Source organism: Fomitiporia mediterranea, assembly GCF_000271605.1.
Source record: "Fomitiporia mediterranea MF3/22 unplaced genomic scaffold FOMMEscaffold_3, whole genome shotgun sequence".
Lineage (NCBI taxonomy): Eukaryota > Fungi > Basidiomycota > Agaricomycetes > Hymenochaetales > Hymenochaetaceae > Fomitiporia > Fomitiporia mediterranea.
In genome coordinates, this window is record NW_006760388.1 from 2,940,293 (window position 1) to 2,964,430 (window position 24,138).

Consider the following 24,138-nt stretch of genomic DNA (forward strand, 5'->3'; position numbering starts at 1 on the left):
TTGATTGATTCATCAAGGCACGGGAGCGATCAGAGAGGGACGATTAACTAATACATCATAAAACCGCAGAGCTCATTCAATAGATAGGTAAGTACGAAGAATCCGAAAGGGAAAAGTGAGCCAACGAAAGAAACCAATGTCTTGGCAGTGCGTCGTTTTTTACGTCTCCATTCAGGATCGCACGTCTGCGTGCCTGCTTTGCCTGCTGGCCTTGGAGGTCAGCCGACTAGCGGTATTTTCCCGTCGCTTGACCCTCCGGGGCGAGCGACGCTGTGTTGGGCTCCTAGATACTCCCTCCTCACTGTCTTCGGCATCAGCACGCTCTGCCCACCATCGTGCAGCTTGCAGTGCCATGACGCCCGTGAGCGAAACACTGCATACCAGGTTCGCGGTTGCGAAGTTGAGGACTTCGGATTTTAGGACGTTTGTAAGACCATTATGAACGGACGTTGGGACTGTTGAAAAGATCCCATCAAAAGCTATACGTAACATGGTAAAAGTTAGCATGTTACGTTGTGCTTGAATGTAAAAATAAGTAAAAAGCACGCACTCGGGATGATCTTGTACAAATACACGGAGATTGCAGTGCCATACAAAACTTGGGAAAAACATTCGCATTCAGACACACACAAAAATAGATCCTCTGAGGAAAGGACGCACATATACTTGCACCATCAAACATCAGGTTTCCCGCAGCTCCGTCACCAAAGCTCCATAGAATAGTCGCAGCACCGAGCGTCACGATCGTTGCAAGTGCATAGCCCATCTCAGACGGCGCTCGTGCAAAGAGTGAATAGTATGTAGCAGCCGTCCATATGTTCTCATTCGTAACTGATGGCTTCCATAGAGTTAACGAGTCTGCGATCCAGTGCACGAAAAGAATTCCTGCAAGAATTCATCATTAGTCTCAGACGAATGTGTAAGAGAGGACGCTCAGCTTCGAAACATACCAAGGAGAAAAGAAGTAATACAAATGATTCCAGCCACACGTAGCCCCATGGTGGTCGTAGTTGTTGGGGATGAAGAGGTGTCGTCGACGCTGACAGACACAGCACTGAAGAAACTAAAATCTGATTGTGTTTTCACGTGCAAACAGGTGAGTGTCGGACTTTGAATCCTCTTTGGGTACACTCGCGTCGCGTCGCGTATCTCTTCTAAGACTCTTGCATTGGCAGAAGAGTGTACATTTTGAATTTTCCTCGTTGCTAACTATTCTGCGCTGAAGTAAACTGGACTGTTATGCTAGTAATGTTTGGACGCTCGTACTACCACTGTGCAATGGCTTTCATTGCAATGCACGACAGCTTCTCAGTACTTTATTCCCCTGCAACCTAGAACGGGGGATCTCGCGCGGCCTCATTGCTACCGTTCCTGACTTCCTATCCAGAGCTCGCGCTTCACATACCATTAAACTGTGAATTGAAAATGTGCCCGCTTACCTTGCGCGCAATGTAAGCTGGACACTGCAACAACGACTGCGACCACTGCGCAGTGATGCGGAAGGGGCTATGCGATAAACCATTCCTACGAGGCTGTGGCGAGTTGCGACCCATGCATTAACATATACTTGATACTAAAAATGTATCAAGGTGTTATGAATAAATAGTGTACCCGAAGAGCCTCTGTGCCATATTCCTCATCATAGCATGTCTGGTATACTATCTTCTATTGACAGTTGCATACAGTGGTCTAACGTCTCATTTACTCCAGATACTAATTCCACGCGCACAAACTATGCGCAAGAAGATTTCGGTACGAGTTTTTATGCAGCGTGGTACACCATGTATTCATTAACTCGCCCTCTCAGGATACATTCCAAACAAAGTCGCTTCACTCCTCGCAGGTGTATTATTTGGCCTCGTTTCTCTGGTTATCTTCGTCCGTTTAATCCGGTGTCAGACCTGGTGGGGCTTGTGCCTGCCTATTGGAACTTCTGGTGAGTATAATACTTGAGAATAAAGCAATATTCTGACCTTTTTCGTCAGCTTTTGCAACGGGATTCTTCCTGCGCTATGAATTAGCCGTTAATCCATTCAGCTTTGCATTCGACTTGACAACTCAGCTGCTTGTCATTGTCAGCCCTGCAGCGTTCATCGCGTTCAATTATATCTTATATGGGAGACTCATTCGTACATTCGCCTGTAATGAACCTCGATACAGTCTCATTCGGCCTCGGCTTGTGGCTCGAGTCTTCATTCTAAGTGACATTACCACGTTCTTGGTCCAGGTAACTTGCTCAAAATACGCAACTTTTTCGTGTTGCTAATTATTTTTTTGTTTTCAGGGTGTGGGAGGAAGTATGCTGGCTCAAAGTGACACAGCCAAGGTTGGAAAGGATGTGTTGCTTGGCGGTCTCATTTCGCAGGGATCATCATACCTCGTGTTTATTCTCCTCCTCGTCTACTCGCATCGGCAGATTTATAAAGGCGGACTTTTGACCAAGGAAAACTTCCCGTGGATCATAATCTATCTGCTTTACTTTTCATCGGCGTTCATCATCGTACGTGCTTTCCACTTGAAGTTGGTAACATCTCATTTCATATATTCTCAGATCCGCAGCATTTACCGTATCATAGAGTTCCAGCAAGGGGAGAACGGATTTCTCGTTACTCATGAAGGTGAGCCTTCTCCAAGATCGGTTCAACCTTCTGGCCACTCATGATATTTTTTCTGTCAATAAGTGTTTCTCTACATTTTTGACACCTATCCGTTGTTCTTCGCTACGGCAGTTTATGCTGTGTTCTGGCCCGGACAGCTTATCAAGGCCTACGCTCCTCCAGTCGACTCTGCGTATCGTTTGAACTCGTTGCCCGACGTATAGATAAACAGAATTTTGTTCTACTGTCTTTTAGTTTTTTGTTGTTGTTGCAATATTAGATAAAGCTAACCTGTGTCTATAGAAGCAAGTCTGTTATCTGATGCGGTGATATGCACGATTTAGGGAGGCAATATGAATGTTTTATATGAAGATCACTGCGCTGTCAAGACTGTCACAGTTCGCGACGATCATGACTGCGCTTTTATTGGTACGCAGCACGGTCTTGGCCACTCCTTTCGGTACCGATTTTTTGCCAAGCGAAACTCGAGTAGAGATGAGCTCACGGTGAAAGTTCGCCTGGTTGTCTGTCTATCTAGTGCTGGCTTGAAGAAATATTTCAGACTTTACTGTGCCCGCCGTATTTATACCCTACTTTATGGAGACTCGCAAGTCGACAACGGCGATTCTCTAGGAAAATGCATTTCGAAAGGATTTCTTCCATGTAATATATTAGCCAATGCTACTTCAGACTTCAAGCCGTTGCGGAACGCTCGATTGAATCTAGTCTTCCTGCGGCCTGTCACTCGATTCTACACTATGTAGTAGTGGGCGGCTTCTTGTTTCTCCACCGTCACCAGATGCTCCAGCGCGTCACTCCTTTCATTCCAACCACTCTTTTGGAATTGATTCCAAATAGCGCGTTGTTCAGCAGACAACGAATAACCATCCCAGCATCAGCGCCTGGGTCTCTGCTCTTTGCGTCGCATCGTCGCATCAACGGTACCATATGTCCCCTTTCGTGAGTTTCTAAAAGTGGCGTCGGGCGCGGGTCCGATCAGGTCCATTTATCCGTACTGCGGTTGGCTGCGCGCCTTACATGCACAAGTCATTTTCTCAGCACCGCATTGAAACGCCGCATTCGCGCAGTACACACGATGCTTTGTTTGGTATCCACCGATCGAAACGCAATGTCAACGGTTGGATCGCCCCTGTATAGGTATTCCGTACATTTTTTAGGCGCATTAATCCGTCATCCTGTATAAAAGAGGCTGCCAAGAGTCAGTCAATCCACCTCAATTCCCCAAAACTACGACTGATACCATTTCATACCCTCCAAATCACTCAACTCTAGACGAACATGTCAGGTACGTCCTCTGTTTCGAACTTGTCTTATGCCGTTGTCTCAAGTGTCTGCACTAACTCACGCCTCGTCAGATTCAGACTCGGGACCTACCAACTATCCCAAGGTGGTCTTCAGTGCGTAAATGGGAAATCCTTGCTGATCCCTCTCATGTTGACTGACCCTTCACATAGAATATGACCCCAGTAAACCAACGGCTTTGGTAGCTGGTGCAGTTTACGCTGTAGTGACGTTCCTCCTATTCATACGTCTATTCCGGAGGAAGAATTGTTGGGGACTTTGCTTGCCCCTCGGAACGTTGGGTGAGTGCAGGATATTAGCGGCAGACAGTACAAGAACTACATGTTCATCAACCCTTCAGCATTCTCAATCGGATTCTTCCTACGATTTGCTTCTACTGAGAACCCCACGGTTTTTGGCCTGTTCATTGCGACACAAATCCTCATCGTTGTAGCACCTGCAGCATTCCTCGCCTTCAACTATATTGTGTACGGCAGGCTCATACGTACATTCGCCACGAGTAGGGATCGCTATAGCTTAATTCGACCTGAGAAAGTGGCGAGGATATTTATCATTAGCGATGTGGTGACTTTCATGGTTCAGGTACGATTGAGAGGTAATTGGTATGAAATGTCGACTAAACATGTCGCTTAGGGCGGTGGCGGTGGTTTACAAGCCCAAGAGGACTCAGCCAATGCTGGCCGCGTCATCTTGCTGGCCGGTATCATTGTGCAGGCACTCTCTTACGTCGTCTTCTGGTTCCTTCTCATCCATTCACACCGTGTGTTCTGCAATGATGGGAAGTTCGACAAATACAACTTCCCTTGGAGCCTTATGACGGCTCTTCATATTTCCTCTGTCTTCATTATTGTAAGTAATTTACCTCTCATCCTTTATTTGGTCAAGCATTCTGACTCCGATGTACCTTTAATAGATCCGGGCTACGTATCGAGTTGTCGAACTCGCGCAAGGGAATGACGGGTATCTTTTAACACATGAAGGTACGCATCCCATTTGCATTAAGCGACGTAGAAATCTCACGAAGTTCGACTATCATTTTAGTAACCTTCTACACGTTGGACACTATCCCATTATTCTTCGCCACAGCTATATACACATATTTCTGGCCGGGTGCACTCATCGAAGACGTCTCTTCTCAGGAGCAGCCGCCGATGCAGATGGGTCCTGCTGCAGCTTGAGTATTTATATCGTTCGGAAGGATAATTTTGCAAAAATCTGAGTCATATTTACATCTGTTTTATCTTATATAAGTTGTTTTGTTGTCGTCATACGTATACCGCTGAGCCCTTTAAATTTCATCAAGTTCGCACTGTCTTCGACCTTCTCCACTCCTGATAAATTCCTAAAGCAATATTGCATGATGGTAACCCTACATTAAAGGATGGGCTACTTGGGTTCAATGCAATTTCCTTCGTTGCGAATTCCGATTGTGTCGCTGGTCTTGTATCGTTGCAATCGCTAATAGAAACAAGTGCATACACTTGGACCCACAACAAGTCGCAATGCATTAGTCAGCTCTCTCACGGTCACGGCTTCCTGTCCCTTTCTACTAAGTACTTTCTTCATAGTATCTGACCTGGACCGAATAAACTATCCTCATCCACTCATTATGCTTAGATTGCTCCGGCGACATGTACTCTCTGTGAAAGACGTAAATACGGCGCGCCGGGTATGTTTATCATCAGCGCCAAATACCCCAACACCTTGGTTCGTAGACCAGGAGTATTTGCCGACTCGAGCACACCCACCTCATTCAGCTTCTCCAAATCCCCCGCAAGAAACTTTATTACCACCCGACTTGCCACCTCACCTAAATAAGCTTCACTCCGAACTCTCACGCTCGCCTCATGTTGAGAGGGGAGGCGTGCAGATCCGCCCTCCTCCTGCATCCGAAGCGGGTCCGAGTTTGCCAAGTGCTCTACCTAAAGGAAGGCGACGGAGGGGACGCACAGATATCGGTTTAGGAGTCCCAGATAACGGTGGCACACTCTGGAGATGGATTGTGATTGCTCAGGTACGTTGACTTATCTGACCACCGTCGTGCAAGGCACTCAGACGAGCACCTTGATCAGGTGAAAGAGGGTACCGAGAACCGCGGCGCGATTGAATCTGTCATGCGAGTCGTCCGAAAAGCTGTAAGCATCTAGATTCTTTAATTTTATTAATAGCAATGGGCTTATGCAGGACTGGCTTTGACCAGTTGCTCACGGCCGAGACCCCAGTAGTCCTTCCACCGAATAAAAAGCGCCGCATACAGGACGGTTGGGGAATGCTTGACGCAGGAGATTTTGCAGTACATATTTTGAGTCGCGATGCTCGAGAAAAGTACTTTCCTGGAGGCACCCAAGTTCGTCAATGGCAATGGTGATAGCGCGTATGATAGTGGTTCCAATTTACAGAGATTCGTCCCCTACTCCACAAGTTGGGCGACTTCGACGGGCAATCCCGAGCTGCGTTACGCAAACCGAAGGAAGAATCCCTCCCGTTCTCATGCCACATGAACTACTGAGCGTATTACAAACCTTGAATGGAATCTGTACGACATCGCATGGAGCATCCTCCTCTTTCTGATGGATTTCGCATAATTCAAACGCTCAGATCAATCCCCTTCACTTGTCTTGCTCTCTGCGCCGCTCTCACCCCCTGTTGGACCCTGGGGGTACTCATCTAAAATTTTCAATGACGATCGGTTGGTTGATCAATGCCTTATCCTGTAGCCGAGCGGTGATCAGAGCAAGTTATCGGAAAGTGTCAATCTTTCTTGGGCGCTTCCTTTGAGTCCGACTTGGTACGATTGATATCTGGTTACGAGAGCGGGAAACTAGAGCAAGTCACCTACGCAATATCATGACAGAAATAGAGGCTCGTTGATGTTTGATGCTTTGCTAAAACCATAACTTATGTCTTTCTCCGGTGACTCCGTCATTTTTCTTGGCAAGTGTTCAATTCAGACAGACAAACTTTTCAGTCATGTTTTACCCGGACACTGACCGCAATGCACTCAAGGTTGAATCCCGCTGATCACCTTCAAAGTCCGACGGCAGATAACGGCATGGCTTCTGTGAACTTTGTCTAATAACGTCTTCAAAACGCAACCCACGGAATGCAGTCGGTCATGCGACAGTCTTTAGAGCTTGTGCTAGTTATTTTTCACACCTACCATATATCAAATGGGATGCCGCTTCTGTCGCCGTTCGGACTGTAGTGCGCCTGTTTTCCGATATGCAAGGGCCCATGGGTACGCGCTTCCCAAGTACAGGAGAAATACCGCGCGTTACCGCGGAGCTACTTTATGTCCAACATCGCCGCGCTAGGCTCTTTTGTTGACTCGAAAGGTACCGTGAGGGAGCAATAAATGTGCGTAAATTGGTTCATACCGCGGCTTCTGTTCCGGGAGGTGCTGGCCACGGGGTGCTTTGGAGCTCGTTAAGAAAATGGATTTAGGGTGCCCCTAGGTGCGCACGTCACTTGACGTTATGGTGCGCATCTGCTACTTTTACGCGTTTGACTCCCGGGCTTCTCTGTTCCGTATAGCTGATGCAATGAATGCTACATTGGCGGCGTCACTATAATTATGATCTGATCAACACAGCATTCATTCACATGAAATTGTATTCGTTTGAGCCACAGCATGGGTGATTGCTGAGTAGTAGTAGAAGAGGAGAGGAACGCGGAAGTGGAAGGGGAGAGCATGCGGAAAATGATATCAGAAAGCTGATGAGCCGAAGAGAGAAGAGGGAAGAGGCGGGAGTGAAGGTGGAATGGTCCACAGGGAAAGATGTGTCCTAGTAACTGAGGGACTGTCATAATGATCAATATCTGCCGGTCGGAGGGAGCGAATTGCTTGCAATAAAGGGCCTATGGACAGGCCAGTACAGTTGAAAATGTCTTATTGCATCACATCATAATGCATAAATGGCATAATGCATAGACTTTTGGCCAGACCAAAACTCAGGTCCTCAGCCAAAATGTATTGTCATAATGCATAAATTGTATAATGCATTGGGTTTAGCCCTCTCCCAACGTTATGCAATAAGACATTTTCAACTGTATCAGTACTCGTGTATAAAGCCTTTCAAGTTCAACGCATGGGCCCGAGTCCTCCGCGTGGCACGTGTCATAATCCATATAAGCTCCCCGGCTAGATTCAGAAAGCCTCTCAGTCTATTCATTCGGCGCCTCTTTACTCATTTGGCCTCCACTCTCGTTCGCCTTTTACTCCCCATACAAAAGAACGCTGGGCGTGCTTGCTTCCCAACTTCCCTCTTTCTATCTACGCCATGTGCAATGGCAGACGCAGCTCATCCTGCTAGCACTCCTGCTTCCTCATCCACTCGTGCAAAGAAACGCAGCCGGCAGAAGACCAATCAACAGAAAAGAGCCTATGCACATGATGCTTTGATCGCATTCGAGCACGTATGTATCAGCAGTGGCACTGCTTAACTACTACCATCATGAGGCAATCTGATCCTTATAATGCGGTTTGTAGAACCGAACTTTTGCAAATGCATTTAGGGCTTGGCTTGCTCATGTGGAAGAGACGCTTTCACCTGAGGAACACAGATCAGCTGCTAAATTTACAAGGGCTATGCGGTCGTTCAGCTCGAAAAGCTCTGGTAAGGCTAATCTCTTGTTCTTCCATTCCCAATCTTAAATAGAAGGTGTTGTATTTTACTAGGAGAACCGGACTACACTGAGACAGAGCGTATATCTGCCGACACTCTTGCCCGATGGGTAGATGATCTTGCTTGGTCTCTTAATGGTGTATTTGCTTTATCCCTCATACTCCTATTTGTCCATATCAAAACTAACTACCAGTGGATCATATCGCAGTAAAATTTACACTTGATGAGAACGCTGGCAAGCTCAAAACACCGACAGCGCGGATCGGGAATAATTTTCGCTCGTTGATCCATTTCCTGGCTAGTATACATGCCTTTACGCAGAGTGATGTGAGCTATTTGCTTGATGAATGCAGGGCCCTCGCAGATGACCTAAACCGGACGGCGCGGGTCAATCGAATCATGGAAGAATATGCCATCTATGTTCAAGAGGCATATTTTGATACAGGACGGACAGTGGACGAAACCTATTATGGAGAATACGAAGTCGAAAGGATCGCCGGGCGACGAATCCTCGTTTTGCGGAGATATGATCCTGATGGTGCGTTGATGTTGGGTGGCGTTCTGACATCTTGAAGGGAACTTAGAATCCGCTTTAGACGATTCAGATACTTCAAGCACGTCTTTAAGATCGTTTACGACATATTTCCCTGCCCCACTGGTCCAGATTGTCAAACGCGGTGATACGTTAACTCTGCAGATCTGCCACCTTGAGCAGAACAAGGCCTGGGTTCCGTACATGTATTCGTAAGTGGATTATTGATATTCTAGAGCCACGTCACCAGACTAACGTATTACAGTGGATTCACGCCATCCAGAGAGGACGCAGGGACCTCTACTCCGACGGAAAGACAAATAAGAGCTTCATCTGGACGATCCGGAGACGATCCAACAGCCGTGCTACAGTCTACGCTAATGCGACTCGAAATGTCACCACGCCGGCGGTCCGAGAACAGCCCTAGCCCAGGATCAGGGCGACATGGTGCACGCTCCCGGACGCCTCAGCGGGTCGGCTCGGGACATCGGCCGCCGCCTCCCCAAGCGCCTGGATTCGACTTCACATTTGACGAGGCGAAGTTTACGGATGAATATTTCCGTGCGTGGGATGGTGACATTGACTCCGACGAGGACTTCTCGGACCTCGTGCGCCCGCCAGATCCTGCACTAGATGACGAACCTGACAGTCCTGCTAGTGGCGATGGCAGCTCTAGCAGCGAACCGTGCGTGAATTTGTACCATGCGTTGAGGGAACGGCATATGCATTCATAACTGCAACAATGTTAATATCAATGATGATTGTGATCGACGCTCTTCATATCATGACTTGGCAAAGCCACCATTCCATTTTTGATCTGCGGCTCCATTTTTCATATTCATATCTTGCGCCCGCATTTTTCCTCCGTGCTTCCGCTCTTGCTGCTTGATACGTATGTCTCTTACCGTCCGAGTCATGTACCCACCTTAGAAGATCCATGCATATGAACGATAGACTGCATGTTTGCATGTGCTGAAGCGAAAAAAATGCCGTAAATTGCTGTGTACAAGTATGTAATCCTCTCTTGAGGGCGACTCGGGTGGCGGCCACAAAAAAGATCTCGATAAGCGGAAGGATCGACGGTGTCATGCGCAGGCTAAGAAGGTTAAATGCAAATCTGGGTCAGGCAATGTTTGGCCTCATGCCGACAGAGACGGCCGGAACCAAATCTTATCACCCTTGTCCTTTGTTATATCCTTTTGGTATTTAACTAAGGGACAAGCGCGAATTATGTACAACCCTTGTGTGCGGGAAGGCATACAGGCAGGGAACGTTCCCTTAAAAGTTACCCTCCTCTGGGAAATCAACGCTCTCATATTGGCCTTTCACAAAGTAATCTTTCCGGAAATATCTACCACTACCACGTTGTAGCCTTCTTCCATTTCTGTATCAGAAAAGCAAAAGATGGAATTGGTGGCTTCAAGGGGTGAGTAAGCTGAGCTAATTCTTTAAATCTTCTTGCTCTTACTCCACGTTAAATAAATCGATCTGCGAGAACTACGGTTAGTTTTTAGGATGCCAAGAAGGGACGAAGTTTTTGTCTCTTTATTCTTGGAAACTGGCAGGGAAGTGTGAATGATAAGATTCACTTCGGAGGCAGAATGTGTCGCGGGAGAGAATGATTTATGACTAAGATTCAATGTTAATAACAGTACTTTGGGGATAAGGAAGGTACAATCGATAGTTCTAATATAACCCTCTTGATATCTGTGCCCTTATCGTCAATACCCCAAGCAGAAATGGGCTTTTTGCTCATTAGATCAAACTTTGCGGCTTTCTTTCCATTTTCTTTTGTAATTCAGGTACAGCATACTTGTGTTCTCTTTGTCGAAATCTGTATTGTGCATGAATCAGAGCCGATAACTAGTGAGTATAAGCTAGTGGGCGAAGCACAAAGATCAAAGGCAAGGAACATATGCGTGAGAGTACATCATGTATTTCCGTTGAGAAGTTTATTGACACTTACATGACTGTATCAGCTGTGGGTGGTAGCACAAATCTTTATCTATAAGCAATATGGATGGGCTCTAACTCCTTCCAGTGCTCACGCTTATGTCCTTTCTACATGTAATTCCTAGGCTTTATTAAGAAACTAATCAAGATGCTGTGTGGGGTGAATCTGAAGTGCATTGCCGGATGACACTTAGTAAGCAAAAATGACTGGTAATTATGATGTACCGATTATGCTTAGACCTTTTGACATTCCTAACCTAGCTTTCATACATACACACACTGATCCTGGATTTAGAAGCATAGTCTCCTCCTTCCTTCAAGGCATGAAGATTTTGATTCACATCTTTCATGTTGTTTCTTCAGCTGCAGAGTCTGCAGTAATTATGAGTCACGTGATACGAAGATGCAATATCAATAACGTGACCGAGACTTCTGTCCAATCATGAACTAATTTTTCACCATTTCCTTTCTACCCAACTTCAAAACCAACTGGAAAAGTGGTATACCTCTCGCGGAACTACACTAGCGTCCGAAATACTGGAGACAAGCTGATCTCGTATGCTCCTTGTCAACCTAAAGTAGCCCTTTATCAAGTATTTTCAAGCATCGTGTACTGCGAAGTTCGGTGATTCTCAAATCCCAGGAGCATGGGCATTTAGCATTATCAGACCGAAATGTTCCAGACACATCCATCTGCATGTGCTATTGTATCTCTCGCTGCATGTGCCAACGCAATTTTCAATTTAAAAACAACGACGAACGCAAAAAGTGCCAGCTCACCCAAGCCGCAAAACGGAGGCATCGCGCACTTATCGTGCGATCGAAGTCCATTCAGTTCCTTTGCATTGGCATTTGACTATGACGACAGGTTCGAAAGCCTTAACAGGCTATGACGTTCTTTAACTTGGAATGGACCTTTTGTGGAGCTCCGTAGCAGCACTTTATCAAGCGCTGGGTGATAAGCATGGGTCGCTACGTCGTCCAAGCCTACGCGTGGAACTCTCTCGAATCTCGAATCCTGCTGCGTCTCTTTTAAAAGTAAAAATACCGCTGGTTACTGGAGTGCGAACCGTAGGCTCCACTGTTTTGGCTTGTTTTGGGATCTTCGAATCTCTATGAAAATCACGCGAATCAATTGAATGCCTCGTGGGACGCAGCGTACCGTTTCTCATGCAGTTCATATCGAGCACGTCGATTCTCCCACTGTCTCTAATTGCGCTGCCGAAAGCTGGTATTTACTCACGCGCGATTCAGGAGCTCAAGAAATGTAGACGGGGTTGTCGCACGTCGTGTCCTTTCCCTCTTCCATCTCCTCTTAAACGGCCTACTTAACCCTTCCCATCTAATCGTCGGTAGTCTTCAAGACATCACATCTTAAAGGCATTGCATTTTCAAGGCATTGCAGACTTGTTCAATTGTGCCTTGGTTCTCCTGCAACTTGCAATTCAGGCCCGTAATAATAGTTGGTGGGTACCATGTTTCTCCACCGAATGCTCCAGCACGCAGCCACCTGTCTATTCCAACCGCCGTGCTTGAATTGACTCCAAATATCACGCTCCTCAGCCGACGACGAATGACAGCCTCGGTAGTCCTGCTTAGGCTTCTACTTCTTGCCTTGATCGTATGGGCGAAGCACGACGGTCAGATTCCCGACGACGATGGCGGCGATGATGACCACTCATCCTCTTCACCTGCGATGACGGCGGCATCTCCGCCACCACCACAAACAACATCAACGATTCTTGCGACTTCAACTCTAACCACCAATCCCTCCGCTTCCTCTCCGGCCAGTTCCTCATCATCTGCCTCGGCCGTCCCCTCCGGGGCCCTCCAATTCACGCCTCCCGGAAACGTGACAACATGTTCTCCAGCGTTATTTACGTGGGAGTTCAACTCGAACACATCTGTCCCGTTGACTATAGTAGTCACCAATGAGCGTGCCGTTTCATCTCAAATTCCCGCGCCAAATCAGTCCGCGCCACCACTCGTCGAGAGGACGCTCTCAACGACTATCGACGCACGTACATGTGTTATTTCGTGGTCACAGGTTAACGTCCCCGAGGGCACGTACACACTCCTTGCGTCAGATACCGCTCACTCGGGTGTCGTCTCTGCTCAATCTTCCCAGTTCTTCGTTAGTCAGGGTTCGGACACCTCGTGCCTCAGTCAAAATTCAACTACGTCAGCCAATGGACCTTCGTCGTCTGATTCCGGTGCATCCGATGACACGACTGATCCTCAGTCGCCCTCAGGCGGATCCAAATCAATGAGCATTGGGGCCATCGTGGGAACTATCGCGGGTATTCTTGTCGGCGTAGGTGGACTATTACTCGTGTTTTCTCTTCCTCGTTTACGTCGCCGTATCTTACGATCCAAGCCACCTCAACGACCTGGAGGGCCATACATGCTTTTCTAATTGGGTTCGATGCTTTCAATCGACATTTTCAGATGACGATCTTTCCCTTCCTTACTCACTTGTACTATATAGAGGGACGAGTAACGCAGAAAATATTACTTATCATTGATGCTACAATATATCCCACAGAATTATACAAGTCTCATAGCATGCGTGCGAAAGCGAGTAAAAAATTGCATTCAAGCCGTTGTGAAGATGAATAATCAAATGTGAAGTGGGAGGATAAAATGTGAATAAGGATATTAAATGGTGGCAGTGCCAGACAGAAAAGGAGGGGTTATCTCTAAAGCTCATTGTTGTCCAAGTGAACCCATGAAGCTTGACAGAGTAAGGCTCTCGTATTCCTCCTCCGCGGGGAGGTCCTCGAGACCCTCGAGGATATTCTTTTGACCGAATTGCCCGCTTCGTTCTCTCTCCTTCCGCTTTTTGGCCGCAGCAGCATCTTCCTCCTGCGTCGTCCGCTTGAAGAGATCAAGTACTAGATCGGTGTCCATGGACTCTAGCCCCGCATTTTGCTGTGTTACTATTGAATTTGCTATGTTGAGCTTGAAACGTTGCAAGCTGAGATTGGTGGTATTGTTAGTATGAAGGCTCAAAGATGACGGAAAGTCCGGAAAGAACGCACCCCATAATCTTCTCTTCTAAAGTACCTTTCGTAATCAAGCGGTATACATTCACTACTTTCTTTTGGCCAATTCGGTGTGCACGATCCATCGCTTGGAGATCCTTCATCGGATTCCAATCGTGCTCCACGAATATGACCGTGTCCGCGCCAGTTAAAGTCAGACCCAAACCACCCACATGCGTTGTTAATAGAAGACAATCAATACTAGGATCTGCATTGAAGGTCTGCACAATTGCATGTCGTTTATTTGGATCTGTCCCGCCGTCAAGGCGCATGTACGTTACGCTCGGCATGTGCCTCTTGAAGAGATCCGATTCGATAATATCGATCATCTGCTTCAATTGGCAGAAGATGAGTACGCGGTGCTGCGAGAAGACTCCTGCGGAAGTGTCTTCCGTCTCGAGGAGTTCACTTTTACCCGTCGTATCGACACTCGCAGCTGCTCCTGTACCGATGCCACAGTCAAGAAGGATTTGTCTGAACAGCAATGTTAGACGATCGGATAAACAGCTTATTCAAAGAATCTGCAATGACTTACTTGAGTGCTAATAACTTCGGTGCATGTGTTATATCTCGCAGGCCCTCAACGGTGTCCTTAGCTTGTACCCTCTCCAAAGCCGCTTTAATAGATTCTTGGTCGTCTTTTAGAATCAGCGCCGGATGATTGACAAGCTTTCGCAGGTACTGAAGTGACTGGAAAACATGCTTTTGTCCAGGACCTTTATTGACATCGCCGTTACTAGTCTGGACAAGATCTGTAGCCGAGTCGGCGGCATGAGATTTCGCAAATTCGTCATAAAGAAGCCTCTGCATGTCTGAGAGCTCGCAATAATAATCCTGAATGATCTTCGGTGGTAGATCATTCAAGACATCCTCTTTGAGACGCCGAAGGAGGAACGGCAAGACCTGCTTATGGAGCGCCTCGAGTGCAAGGGCCGCCGCTTCATCATTCTTGGACTTGCCGTCCCTATTCGATAATATTGGTTTGCTGAATCGCTCGTTGAATGAATATTCGCTGCCAAGGAACCCTGGCATTAAGAAGTCGAACAAACTCCACAATTCGAGAACATTGTTCTGAATAGGTGTCCCAGAGAGGATAAGACGGTGGTTAGAACGAATCTGCTTGACCGCCTTTGTCAGCTTTGTCTTTGAGTTCTTGATAACATGACCTTCGTCCAAAATGCAATAATGCCAGTTCAGGTTCTGTAGGTTCGCAATATCGTTCCTGACTACCTCGTAAGACGTAATAATGATATCGTAGGCGGGGAACTTCGATAGGAGCCGCTGACGGTCTCGCGCTGATCCCACATACATGAGGGGTTTCAAGGTCTCCGTGTACTTGAGGATTTCATAGTACCAATGGCCAGTAAGAGTCGGAGGACAAACGATAAGGGAAGGCAAATGAACCGAGTCAGGGGACTGAGTCGCATTGTATCGCTCTGCACGCTCGAAGTGCTTGCTAGCTAAAATGCAAATTGATTGAAGTGTCTTTCCAAGACCCATGTCTGCAAGGATTGTGTCAATAACGGCAAATATTTGTCTGTTGTTATATGACTCACCATCACAAAGGATGCCATGTAATTGGTATTTGGCGAGGAAAGCAAGCCAGTTGACTCCGTCCTGCTGATATTTTCGTAGCTCGGCATTTATTTTCACTGGCAAATTGTACTGCTCGACCTTGCTCCCGTCTAAAAGTTGCGTTAAGAACATCCTTTCCTCCTGACGACGGCGAAGCAGCTCCTCAGAAAACTCTGGAGGGTCTGGAAGTCCAGCCTATAGAAACGTTATCAACAAGCACCGAGTGAGTATATGATACGACGAACCTCAAGAGGGACCATCTTCACTAAGGCTGCAAAAGTATTCGTAGCAGTCGTTCGGATATCATTATCCGTGTCGCTCATTCGTCCAAGTATGGGTACAATCAAGAAAATAACATAAGGTAGAGCCTTGATGTCAAGTTCCTGTACTACATCTGTAAGGGTGTCAGCGCATTAAAATCATACGAGTAGGGGAACTTACGATAGATCAACTCAACAACGCCCTGTCGGTTAGTTGTGATTTTGGCATCTCCCAGGAAAGGGGTGATCTCTTCAATAACATATTTCATCGCCTGTACCGTAATTACACTGCAAATCGTTGCAAAGCACTTCGCGGTACATTGACGAATGATAGCATATCGACTCCGTAGGGCGAGGCTCAGCTTCGGTAGCAGCTCGACTAAATGATCGTGAAGCCCTTCATGCAGGGTAGTAGCGGTAACTTTCAAGACACTCAGCGAGTCGATCACGTCCTGACCCGTTTGCTTGTCCATGAGTTTATCGGCATCACGAACGGTAAAATCTGCGAAAATATAAGAATCGGATTATAAAAGAAAACTTGTACAGACATGCCTGTTTGGAACGTAGCCAACAAACCGCCAGCCATAAACTCCCACATCTTGGGGACCTGGGCGAACAACTGCTCGCCAAACTTTGATGACAGCGCCCCGAAGGCAAGTTCTGCACCTCTTCGTGAAATCCTCGCTTTGTCCGCCTCGGACGGGAAATCCACTTGCGCGATCTTCGCACCTTTCCCATTTGCTGTCTGCGACTCGCTTGCTAAAATGGCCTTTGCTGACCAAATGCATTTCTCCAGTTGTTTAGTCAGTGCGAATGCAGGCGTCTGTCCCACATCCTGACAGAGGAAGGTACACAAGTTCTTCACGATCTTCTCGGGAGGCTGGGCAATCTTCATAGCCGTACACGTCGACACAAATGTGGCAACGGCTGAAGCAGACCTCGCTTGCAAGTCAATATTCTCTTCGTTCTGAAATTTGTCGTCAGTAAACGACAAATTGGCTAGTGAAGAGATCAAACCTTGATGCCGTTCATGATTCCTTTCACAATTGGCGAAACTTTCTCAGGCAGAATCTTGAGCGAGACATATGCACCAGCAAAGGCCGCAGACACCCGAACGTCGTGCTGAGTCTTAACCTGATTATAATGTTGGATTGACGCCTCCAAGCGAACTCGTTTTTCGTGCAAAGAAATCAATTCCTTCTTCTTCGTTCGTCCAAGGCCTTCTTTGAGCGAGGTGAAGATCGGTCCGATGACTTGCTGGGCAGTGGCAATCGAGAATGCGCCTTCTTCCGTACCATGAATATCGATCGTCGCACCCAAGAACGGAATTGCCTTCGGTGAGACCTTGCAATCTTGCATAAAGGATTGCAGAAGCGCATTGCACTCGTTGAAAATTCTACCAAGAGAAATTGCCATCTCATGATACGCCACAGGAGGATCTGCCTGTAACCACCGCAGTATTTCATCTGAGACCTCCATCACCAACGTCGACTCTTTCACCAATAATTCGTGTTTCTCAACACCCGGTGGCAAGGGCATTTCGTCGTATTTATGCGACCACTCTTCGACAATGACTGCCGCTAAGAACTTCTGCAACATGCTCGGTGATTGAATGTAATGTCCGAGCATTGGACGGAACATCTCATCATGCCTCTGGCCTGATTCCGGCCACGTTACGCAGAGCCATGCAAAAGCTTTTGCAGCTGCGACGCGTCCACGCAGGATAACCTCAACGGGAACGAGCGTCAGATCCTGTGCAAGCATGTTCTTGTCGACGTTATGTCGTTCCGGTGCAGGTCCATTGCCGTTTTGCATGCCCACAGATGGATGATACAGAGTTGCGGGGTCGATCGGCACACCAAGAGGCGTCATGGCAAGTGCGTACCACTCCAAAAGTGTCTGTGGAGTTACCAGAGCCATCATCCATCCATCCACAGTACGAACCACTTCAAGAACAGTCCACCAAACGTCCAGTGTTGCCTGTCGGACGTCGGCTCGCTCTTCGACAACCAAGTTCTGTACCAACAGTCGAAGGAATGCAGTATTGATCCATTCATTAGGCAAAGTAGGAACTTTCAAGAACGAATGCAAGGTATTGACAACGGCGAGGCGAACAGATGCGATCGTATGTCGGAAGAAGGGAAACAGTGTAGGAGCTAGATCTGTCAAAGGTTTGCTATTTCTGCTTGAGTATATGAAGAGACTCGGTAAGATAGGTTTTACGTACAAGCTGTCCGGAGCGGCCAAAATTTCGATGACCTTGTCGAAACCGACCAGCTTTCCGAGGAGGTCCATTACAACTCCAACACTCGAGCTAAGGTCGTCTTTCATGTCACCAAGACAAGACCACAAAACGGCTAATACTCTCGGAAGCTCTTCTGGTAACTGGCCAACGAGCTGGGACGTAATAGGGAGCAAGCACGACGCGGCGACGGCTCGAACGTCATCGTCAGAGTCTCCTAACCTGGAGACGAAGGAAGGAACAGACAGAGTCAGCAATATTACAAAACCGTCATGCATGCTATTTACCCCAGTACGGCGGCATCCACAATACCACGAAGGACATCTTTTCCACTCGTAAGTCCTTCAACACCTTCCTCCTTCACCACATGTTCGTCCACAAGATCAGAGCGTACCGCAACCTCATACTTGATCCCGAGTAAGCCGACATGTCTGACTTCCCACACATACTGAGTGCCATGACCATTTTGCTGATCATTGACACCCTTGGCGACTTTAGCGTCTGGTAAGGGATGCTCTAGGGCAAAGTCTTGCTTAATCATTTGAAGGAGGATGTCGTGAACGTGCAAGACCGAGCGACGCGGCATGTGGATGAGCAGGGAGGCAAGCGTTTGCGAGACTGTCTCTCGAACAGGTGCGACGACCTGATCAGAAACGAAATCTCCGAATCGATCGAGCACGAAGACGCAGAGGAACTTCGCAGCAAGCGCATTGCACCATTGTTCGTGATTGATTGCGTTTTCAGCGGCTGATGCGTCGGCTGGTCGAGATCAAGGATATTAGTTAATTCTCGACGGAGAAGCGAGAAAAATGAGTTACCTCTCATGCCTCCGCACTTGCCCTGGGCTTTAATAACTTCTCGCAGAGCTAAGGCTGCACCATGGCGTACCTCCCATGCGGGACTGAAGAGATCAACTTCAAGCACTTTGACTACACCATCCCAGACCCATACACCTGGCTGAACTTCGAGGGCTTTTGACTGTTGTGCAGCTTTCGCCTCAACGGCACCTCCTTTTGTAGGATCAACCACGACCTTGTCCTGAGCAACACCTGATTTGGAGTCCTCAACACGAGACTTCTGTGCTGTTCCGTCAGAGGAAACAAGACGAGCTCTATGAAAAGCGTTAACCAATTTGAAAGTTAGCATCTTTCAATAGACTTACTTTGCAGACGACCCGCCTGCAGGGGTTGCGCTGTACTTGGAACCGTTTGGCGGTGGTGGAGGGGCGGATACAAAAGCAGCATTTCCCGGTTTTCGTTTTCGCTTTAATCTGTTACGTTCTCGAGCCGACATTCCAGCCAGTTCGTCTTCGGACGCGACGGGCGTACTCGACTTCAAACGCTCCAGGGGAGGTGCGTCCTTCTTTTGCTGCTCTGTAGGTGAACCAAGTCCTTGCTGACTACTTGGCTCATCCTTTGGAGTGCTGACTTTCATCTCCGCATCAACATTAAGTTCGTCCGCCGCAGCGAGCTCCTTGTCAAGGTCCATTTCATCGTCGTCAGCAACGTCTAGGAAGCCTAAGCCTAATCGTCCCATAGCCTCTTTACGGGCTTTCCGTACTTCGGCGATGTTTTGAAAAATGCCGGCAGGTTTGGAGAACTCTTTCCCAGACGACGCGAGAAGGCGAGTCTTGCTCTCCATGAGCTGTCGTACGGAAAAATTTGAAAACTCGGGAGGCGGTAACGAGGCGGCATCTTTCGAGTCCTCATCTAATCCTGGAGGTTGCCAGAGAGGAACGAGGGAGCATATTTGAGATAGTGCTACTGAAGCAGCTGATCGTGTTTCGTAAGATCGTGAGTGTAGATAAGGAAGGACCTAGCATTAATCATGAGTGTAAATATAACGTGAATTACAAAATAAGGTTTGGATAAATATAACATACTCGAGCAACGACGGACATAAGTTCAGCCCAAGCAGAGGGATCATCTAGGGAGCCGTGCAAACAGATAATATTTACATCGTCCCCGCCGACGTCACTTCTGACGCTCTTGGCTGCAAGCTGCGCGAGCTGCTTTGCTGCCGTCGTGCGCACCGAGGTCGACGACCCGGTGTCCAGCAGAATTAATAGTCTGTCTAACCTGCATTACGGTGGCACATATCAAAAAGGCCATTCAGTTTTCTAAACCGTCTTCATCCCAGAAAGGAAGGGAAATGCTGACCAACCTTGAAGTCATTATAAAAAATGTCGGGAATGTCCGGGCCGAAGCGCCGGACGAGAATGCAGGGCGTGTCTGGCAAGATGGGGGATTTTTCTCACGTCTATCGCGGCGACGCGCCTCTTTATCACGTCTCTTTTTATGCATTTCGAACCGACGTCACGCCGCATCAATCGACTGCCATTTTTGGTTTAGCGCAGAAGTCTGGATAATGTTGGCCGCACAGCCACGGAATCTGCTGTGGACTCGCGCGTGCACATCGTCTTCCCAGCTCGCCAGTTTCGTCCGTGCGTCCATGACTCGATGGCCTCGTTGACAGACTTTGCGCTAGCCGCTCTAGCTACAATCGACGAAGAGCTTCACAACGGTCACATGGAGTGCTCTGGTATACAGTTTGCTCCAATCAATCCCTATGCTTATTTATTACTCACTTTAACTCCGTAAAATATTTGAATTAGCGCTGGCGCCTTGTGGCCGGGGAAATTTAGTCACGCTACATGCCGCAATGCGCAGACAATCCCAAGACTACGCAAAGGAGCTTTCGGAACTGTGCTCCTCTTCACATACAAAGATGAGAGAAACGCACAATGATCCTATTCAAAACCTTTCATGGCGGAGACTATACACAGACGCAGCCCTTGTCTGGACCTTGCTTGATATTCTCTCCGAACGCAAATCACAACCGATCAAAAACGAAAATTTCTGGACAGAAGCTGTCGGACGGCTCGATCATTCAATCGTCATCGCAGGTGCTCCCGGCGAAGGCAGGCTTGATCTCGTCCTAGACACGATCGAACAAATCCAGATTGTGTACCTCGCGCGTAATCATTCTCCATTTGATACAAACCTTCCGGTTCCGCCAGGTCAAGACACAGCGCGGGATGATCCACAAATATCAGGTGCATGTCTGCCCGTGCCAGTCCTTTCAAGCCCGCCCTCAGTGTCAGCATTTCGGGCTGCTCATAGCCGAACACCATTTATTCTGCGTCGGTTTGCTAATGATTGGCCGGCTATATGCAGGCGGAAATGGGCTTCTAAATCATACTTACACAATGCTGCAGGTAGAGGACGCATTGTTCCAGTTGAGATCGGACGCGATTATCGGACTGAAGACTGGACGCAACGCATGATGGGTTGGGATGAATTTCTTGATTATTTATTCAGTGACACGGATTCAAACGAAAATCCTGACTTAGACAAAATTGATCAGACGAAAGTGCTTTATCTCGCTCAGTACGATTTATTCAAGCAGTTCCACTCTCTAAGGAGGGATATTGTCATTCCAGACTACATCTATGCATCGTTATCTCCTCCAGACCACTACCCACAATATCGGCCGCCGGCTAACGACGAGGAACTCGTTCTGAACGCTTGGTTCGGACCTCGGGATACCATATCTCCTGCCCACACGGCAAGTCGACATCTTACAAATCAACCTTAAATTACGTCTAAATGCTTCTTTCTGACGAATCTTACAGGATCCATATTTTAATTTATACAGTAAGCTAACAGATTTTCATTGCTTTCAAGCCGATTGTAGCTCTTATTCGCAAACCAGCTCAAGTCGTAGGTCGTAAAACAGTATGGCTCGCTCCACCAAGCGTTTCAGACATACTCTCTCCAGTTTCTGAGAGCCTCAATTCCGGCGTCTCATCTCCGCCCTTGCTACAGCATCATAACCCCACTGAAATCGGCACAACGAATTCGATGCTGAGTAACACATCCCAGTTAGACGTTTTCGCACCAACTTCCGACCTTCAGAAGGAACCCAAGTTCTTGCAAAAGGTTGTTCCCGTTGCAATGAGTGCTGTCCTCGAAGAAGGGGACATGCTCTTTTTCCCACCGGGCTGGTGGCACGCATTTCGCAGCGAAACTCCTAGCTTCTCCGTCTCCATGTGGTTTTGACAACATACGGACAATTTTATTTCAGCAACTCATGTGATATTACAAATTCCACTCGTCCTTTTATCTCGGGAGGGAGATGCACATGATGGGTTTTAATTAGATCATCGGGGGTTGGTGCTAACAGCGAGTCGAGGCCCGCTGACGGCTAACGACTAATACCTAATACCTATATTTGTCCTAATCCGCCTTTCGTCGACCAATTTTATCCACGCCATCGTGGCATCATCATGATTTCGGGATACTCGTAGGTACCTACTTTTTCACGATCACGTCGGAAGCTAACAAATCGCTAGTACACAAAGTGGGAGAGGCAATGAAATCTAAGGACCAAGTACTACAGTAAGCGCCGAGCCGCATTTTTCTTCCTTGGAGTGGACGACTTGGAAGCTCCACGTGTAGAAGTGATGTCCTACTATACATGATCCGGCGTTATAAATAGCTACCGGCTAGAGAACGTGCTAGAGACGTTTTGATCATTTAGGACACCTGTCTTGTCTTCGCATTCGATACAATCAAGGGAATGGCCGCTCGTCTATTGATAGGGAACATTCACGGACCAGAGATGAAATGGGTGGCTGGGCGTTGTGAACCTCTCGCTATCTGTCATTGCCCGAGGTCTCAGAGTTAGAGTCGGGAGGCGGAGGTTCCTCATCATCGGAGTCCGACACCTCCGTGCTGAATTGCTGATGGTTAGGATTTGCAACTAGAAGATCGTCTGTGTCATCTGGCAAAGTCCATCGAACGTGAGTCAGGCGAGACGAATGGTTAGTATTGAGTAAAGTTGAACAAAGCTTACTGTTTTCTTGACGGCTTTGTTCATAGCTTTCCTCAAGCTCTCGTATGATCGTTTCCTGCATCTCGGTTACGTCCGTGGCTGATGTGCACGTCTTGTATCGATCGATGTACGGCCTGTGAGAACACGTCAATACTGAACACATAAACAGTATCCAAAAAAGGGAGCAAATAGACGTACTTATTGACTTTATAAAACGAGCTTGCCCAACCAAACGGTGCAAGAAGCTGCTCCGCATACATATCGAAACCAGTGATATAAAAAGCTGCTGCTAACGCTTCAACGCAATTAAGACGCCAAGGCTTTCCGTAATTTGTTTGATTTGTTGCTAACAGATATGGCACTGCAAAATAAAACAAAGATCAAATTGTAAGTATCACAATCAGATGGATATTAGCATGGTTAGCGTACGCAACCGTTCATGCGGACTTGATATCTTGCGCCATGGAATCTCTTCTAGTCTTGCCCATGAACATTCAACGACAGCTACTCCGCCACTCTGAACGAGTTCACGATCCGCAGGACTGATCACCTGTGTACCCTTTGGTCTGCCATAGCAAAAATGACATTAGTATATGCGGTAATCGAAAGCCGTGAAAGTCGCTGAAACGTACGAAACTACAACACCCCGAAACTTAGAACCGACCTTAAGGTCTCGTATAAGTCCTAATCGAGCCAGTTTCTTGCCTGAGCATCGACGTGGGTCGCAGTGATCAAAGTCCTAAATTCAATCCGATTTCTTTGAATTCATGTTTAGTGTAACAGCCAGATACACATACCCACATAGCAACAGGTACTTCGATATTCACTTCTACGTTATCGGATTCCTCGTCCACCTCATCTCCGGAATGTTTTGAATCGTTGACAACGTCAATTGCACTATCGGGACGAGAGAGATCGGTCTCCCAAGCCTGAGCTCGTCGTAAACGTGCATTATTCGAACCACCTCGACCTCTACCACGAGCATCACCTCTTCGATTGCTACTGCCACTATTAGCGCCTCCTTTCTTGCCCATCGTGAACGCGTTTAACGAGTGTACGAAGTGATCCTTGACTCTGCGCGAATCTTCTTTCTGGTACCTCACGTGACACGTTTTACGACAATTTCCGCTTCGCCGCCTGAGACTGATTCG

At 47.5% G+C, this 24,138-nt stretch overlaps 8 protein-coding genes across 8 annotated transcripts; 4 read left to right on the forward strand and 4 right to left on the reverse strand.

Annotated features, from left to right (window-relative positions):
• Nucleotides 1-7: 7 nt before the first annotated feature.
• FOMMEDRAFT_18275 (uncharacterized protein) lies at nucleotides 8-1,008 on the reverse strand. The gene is made up of 4 exons (XM_007264156.1): nucleotides 951-1,008; nucleotides 661-885; nucleotides 551-598; nucleotides 8-479 (listed from the first exon to the last, which is right to left on the reverse strand). Exons 1-4 carry the CDS (start codon nucleotides 997-999, stop codon nucleotides 172-174), a joined length of 630 nt encoding a protein of 209 aa, XP_007264218.1. The 5' UTR covers nucleotides 1,000-1,008; the 3' UTR covers nucleotides 8-171.
• A 3,060-nt stretch (nucleotides 1,009-4,068) lies between these two features.
• Nucleotides 4,069-5,098, forward strand: FOMMEDRAFT_77827 (RTA1 like protein; the record flags this gene model as incomplete). The annotated part of the gene is made up of 5 exons (XM_007264157.1): nucleotides 4,069-4,201; nucleotides 4,261-4,502; nucleotides 4,554-4,769; nucleotides 4,834-4,900; nucleotides 4,962-5,098. Coding segments are annotated over 5 exons (795 nt in total), but the record flags the coding sequence as incomplete, so codon positions are not given.
• A 512-nt stretch (nucleotides 5,099-5,610) lies between these two features.
• On the forward strand, nucleotides 5,611-6,252 carry FOMMEDRAFT_59638 (uncharacterized protein; the record flags this gene model as incomplete). The annotated part of the gene is made up of 3 exons (XM_007264158.1): nucleotides 5,611-5,934; nucleotides 5,993-6,055; nucleotides 6,121-6,252. Coding segments are annotated over 3 exons (519 nt in total), but the record flags the coding sequence as incomplete, so codon positions are not given.
• Nucleotides 6,253-8,106: 1,854 nt separating this feature from the next.
• FOMMEDRAFT_166360 (uncharacterized protein) lies at nucleotides 8,107-10,033 on the forward strand. The gene is made up of 6 exons (XM_007264159.1): nucleotides 8,107-8,336; nucleotides 8,410-8,536; nucleotides 8,599-8,682; nucleotides 8,754-9,083; nucleotides 9,142-9,289; nucleotides 9,343-10,033. Exons 1-6 carry the CDS (start codon nucleotides 8,208-8,210, stop codon nucleotides 9,809-9,811), a joined length of 1,287 nt encoding a protein of 428 aa, XP_007264221.1. The 5' UTR covers nucleotides 8,107-8,207; the 3' UTR covers nucleotides 9,812-10,033.
• Nucleotides 10,034-11,802: 1,769 nt separating this feature from the next.
• On the reverse strand, nucleotides 11,803-12,795 carry FOMMEDRAFT_18277 (uncharacterized protein). Its single transcript, XM_007264160.1, is given in 3 exon segments — nucleotides 11,803-12,059; nucleotides 12,079-12,321; nucleotides 12,387-12,795. The coding sequence occupies 2 exon segments, from the start codon at nucleotides 12,209-12,211 to the stop codon at nucleotides 11,887-11,889; spliced, it is 306 nt and encodes a 101-aa protein (XP_007264222.1). The 5' UTR covers nucleotides 12,212-12,321; nucleotides 12,387-12,795; the 3' UTR covers nucleotides 11,803-11,886.
• Nucleotides 12,796-12,822: 27 nt separating this feature from the next.
• Nucleotides 12,823-20,377, reverse strand: FOMMEDRAFT_18281 (SNF2 chromatin remodeling protein). The gene is made up of 14 exons (XM_007264161.1): nucleotides 20,315-20,377; nucleotides 20,034-20,229; nucleotides 19,314-19,966; nucleotides 18,970-19,262; nucleotides 18,439-18,910; nucleotides 18,137-18,373; nucleotides 16,927-18,085; nucleotides 16,462-16,876; nucleotides 16,091-16,411; nucleotides 15,895-16,043; nucleotides 15,631-15,844; nucleotides 14,610-15,576; nucleotides 14,072-14,548; nucleotides 12,823-14,007 (listed from the first exon to the last, which is right to left on the reverse strand). Exons 1-14 carry the CDS (start codon nucleotides 20,323-20,325, stop codon nucleotides 13,737-13,739), a joined length of 5,835 nt encoding a protein of 1,944 aa, XP_007264223.1. The 5' UTR covers nucleotides 20,326-20,377; the 3' UTR covers nucleotides 12,823-13,736.
• Nucleotides 20,378-20,878: 501 nt separating this feature from the next.
• On the forward strand, nucleotides 20,879-22,212 carry FOMMEDRAFT_139353 (Clavaminate synthase-like protein; the record flags this gene model as incomplete). Its single annotated transcript, XM_007264162.1, has 3 exons — nucleotides 20,879-21,718; nucleotides 21,786-21,807; nucleotides 21,866-22,212. The coding sequence occupies 3 exons, from the start codon at nucleotides 20,879-20,881 to the stop codon at nucleotides 22,210-22,212; spliced, it is 1,209 nt and encodes a 402-aa protein (XP_007264224.1).
• A 66-nt stretch (nucleotides 22,213-22,278) lies between these two features.
• Nucleotides 22,279-23,997, reverse strand: FOMMEDRAFT_119592 (DUF367-domain-containing protein). Its single transcript, XM_007264163.1, has 6 exons — nucleotides 23,785-23,997; nucleotides 23,620-23,726; nucleotides 23,417-23,553; nucleotides 23,186-23,348; nucleotides 23,009-23,121; nucleotides 22,279-22,936 (listed from the first exon to the last, which is right to left on the reverse strand). The coding sequence occupies exons 1-6, from the start codon at nucleotides 23,788-23,790 to the stop codon at nucleotides 22,809-22,811; spliced, it is 654 nt and encodes a 217-aa protein (XP_007264225.1). The 5' UTR covers nucleotides 23,791-23,997; the 3' UTR covers nucleotides 22,279-22,808.
• Nucleotides 23,998-24,138: the final 141 nt, after the last annotated feature.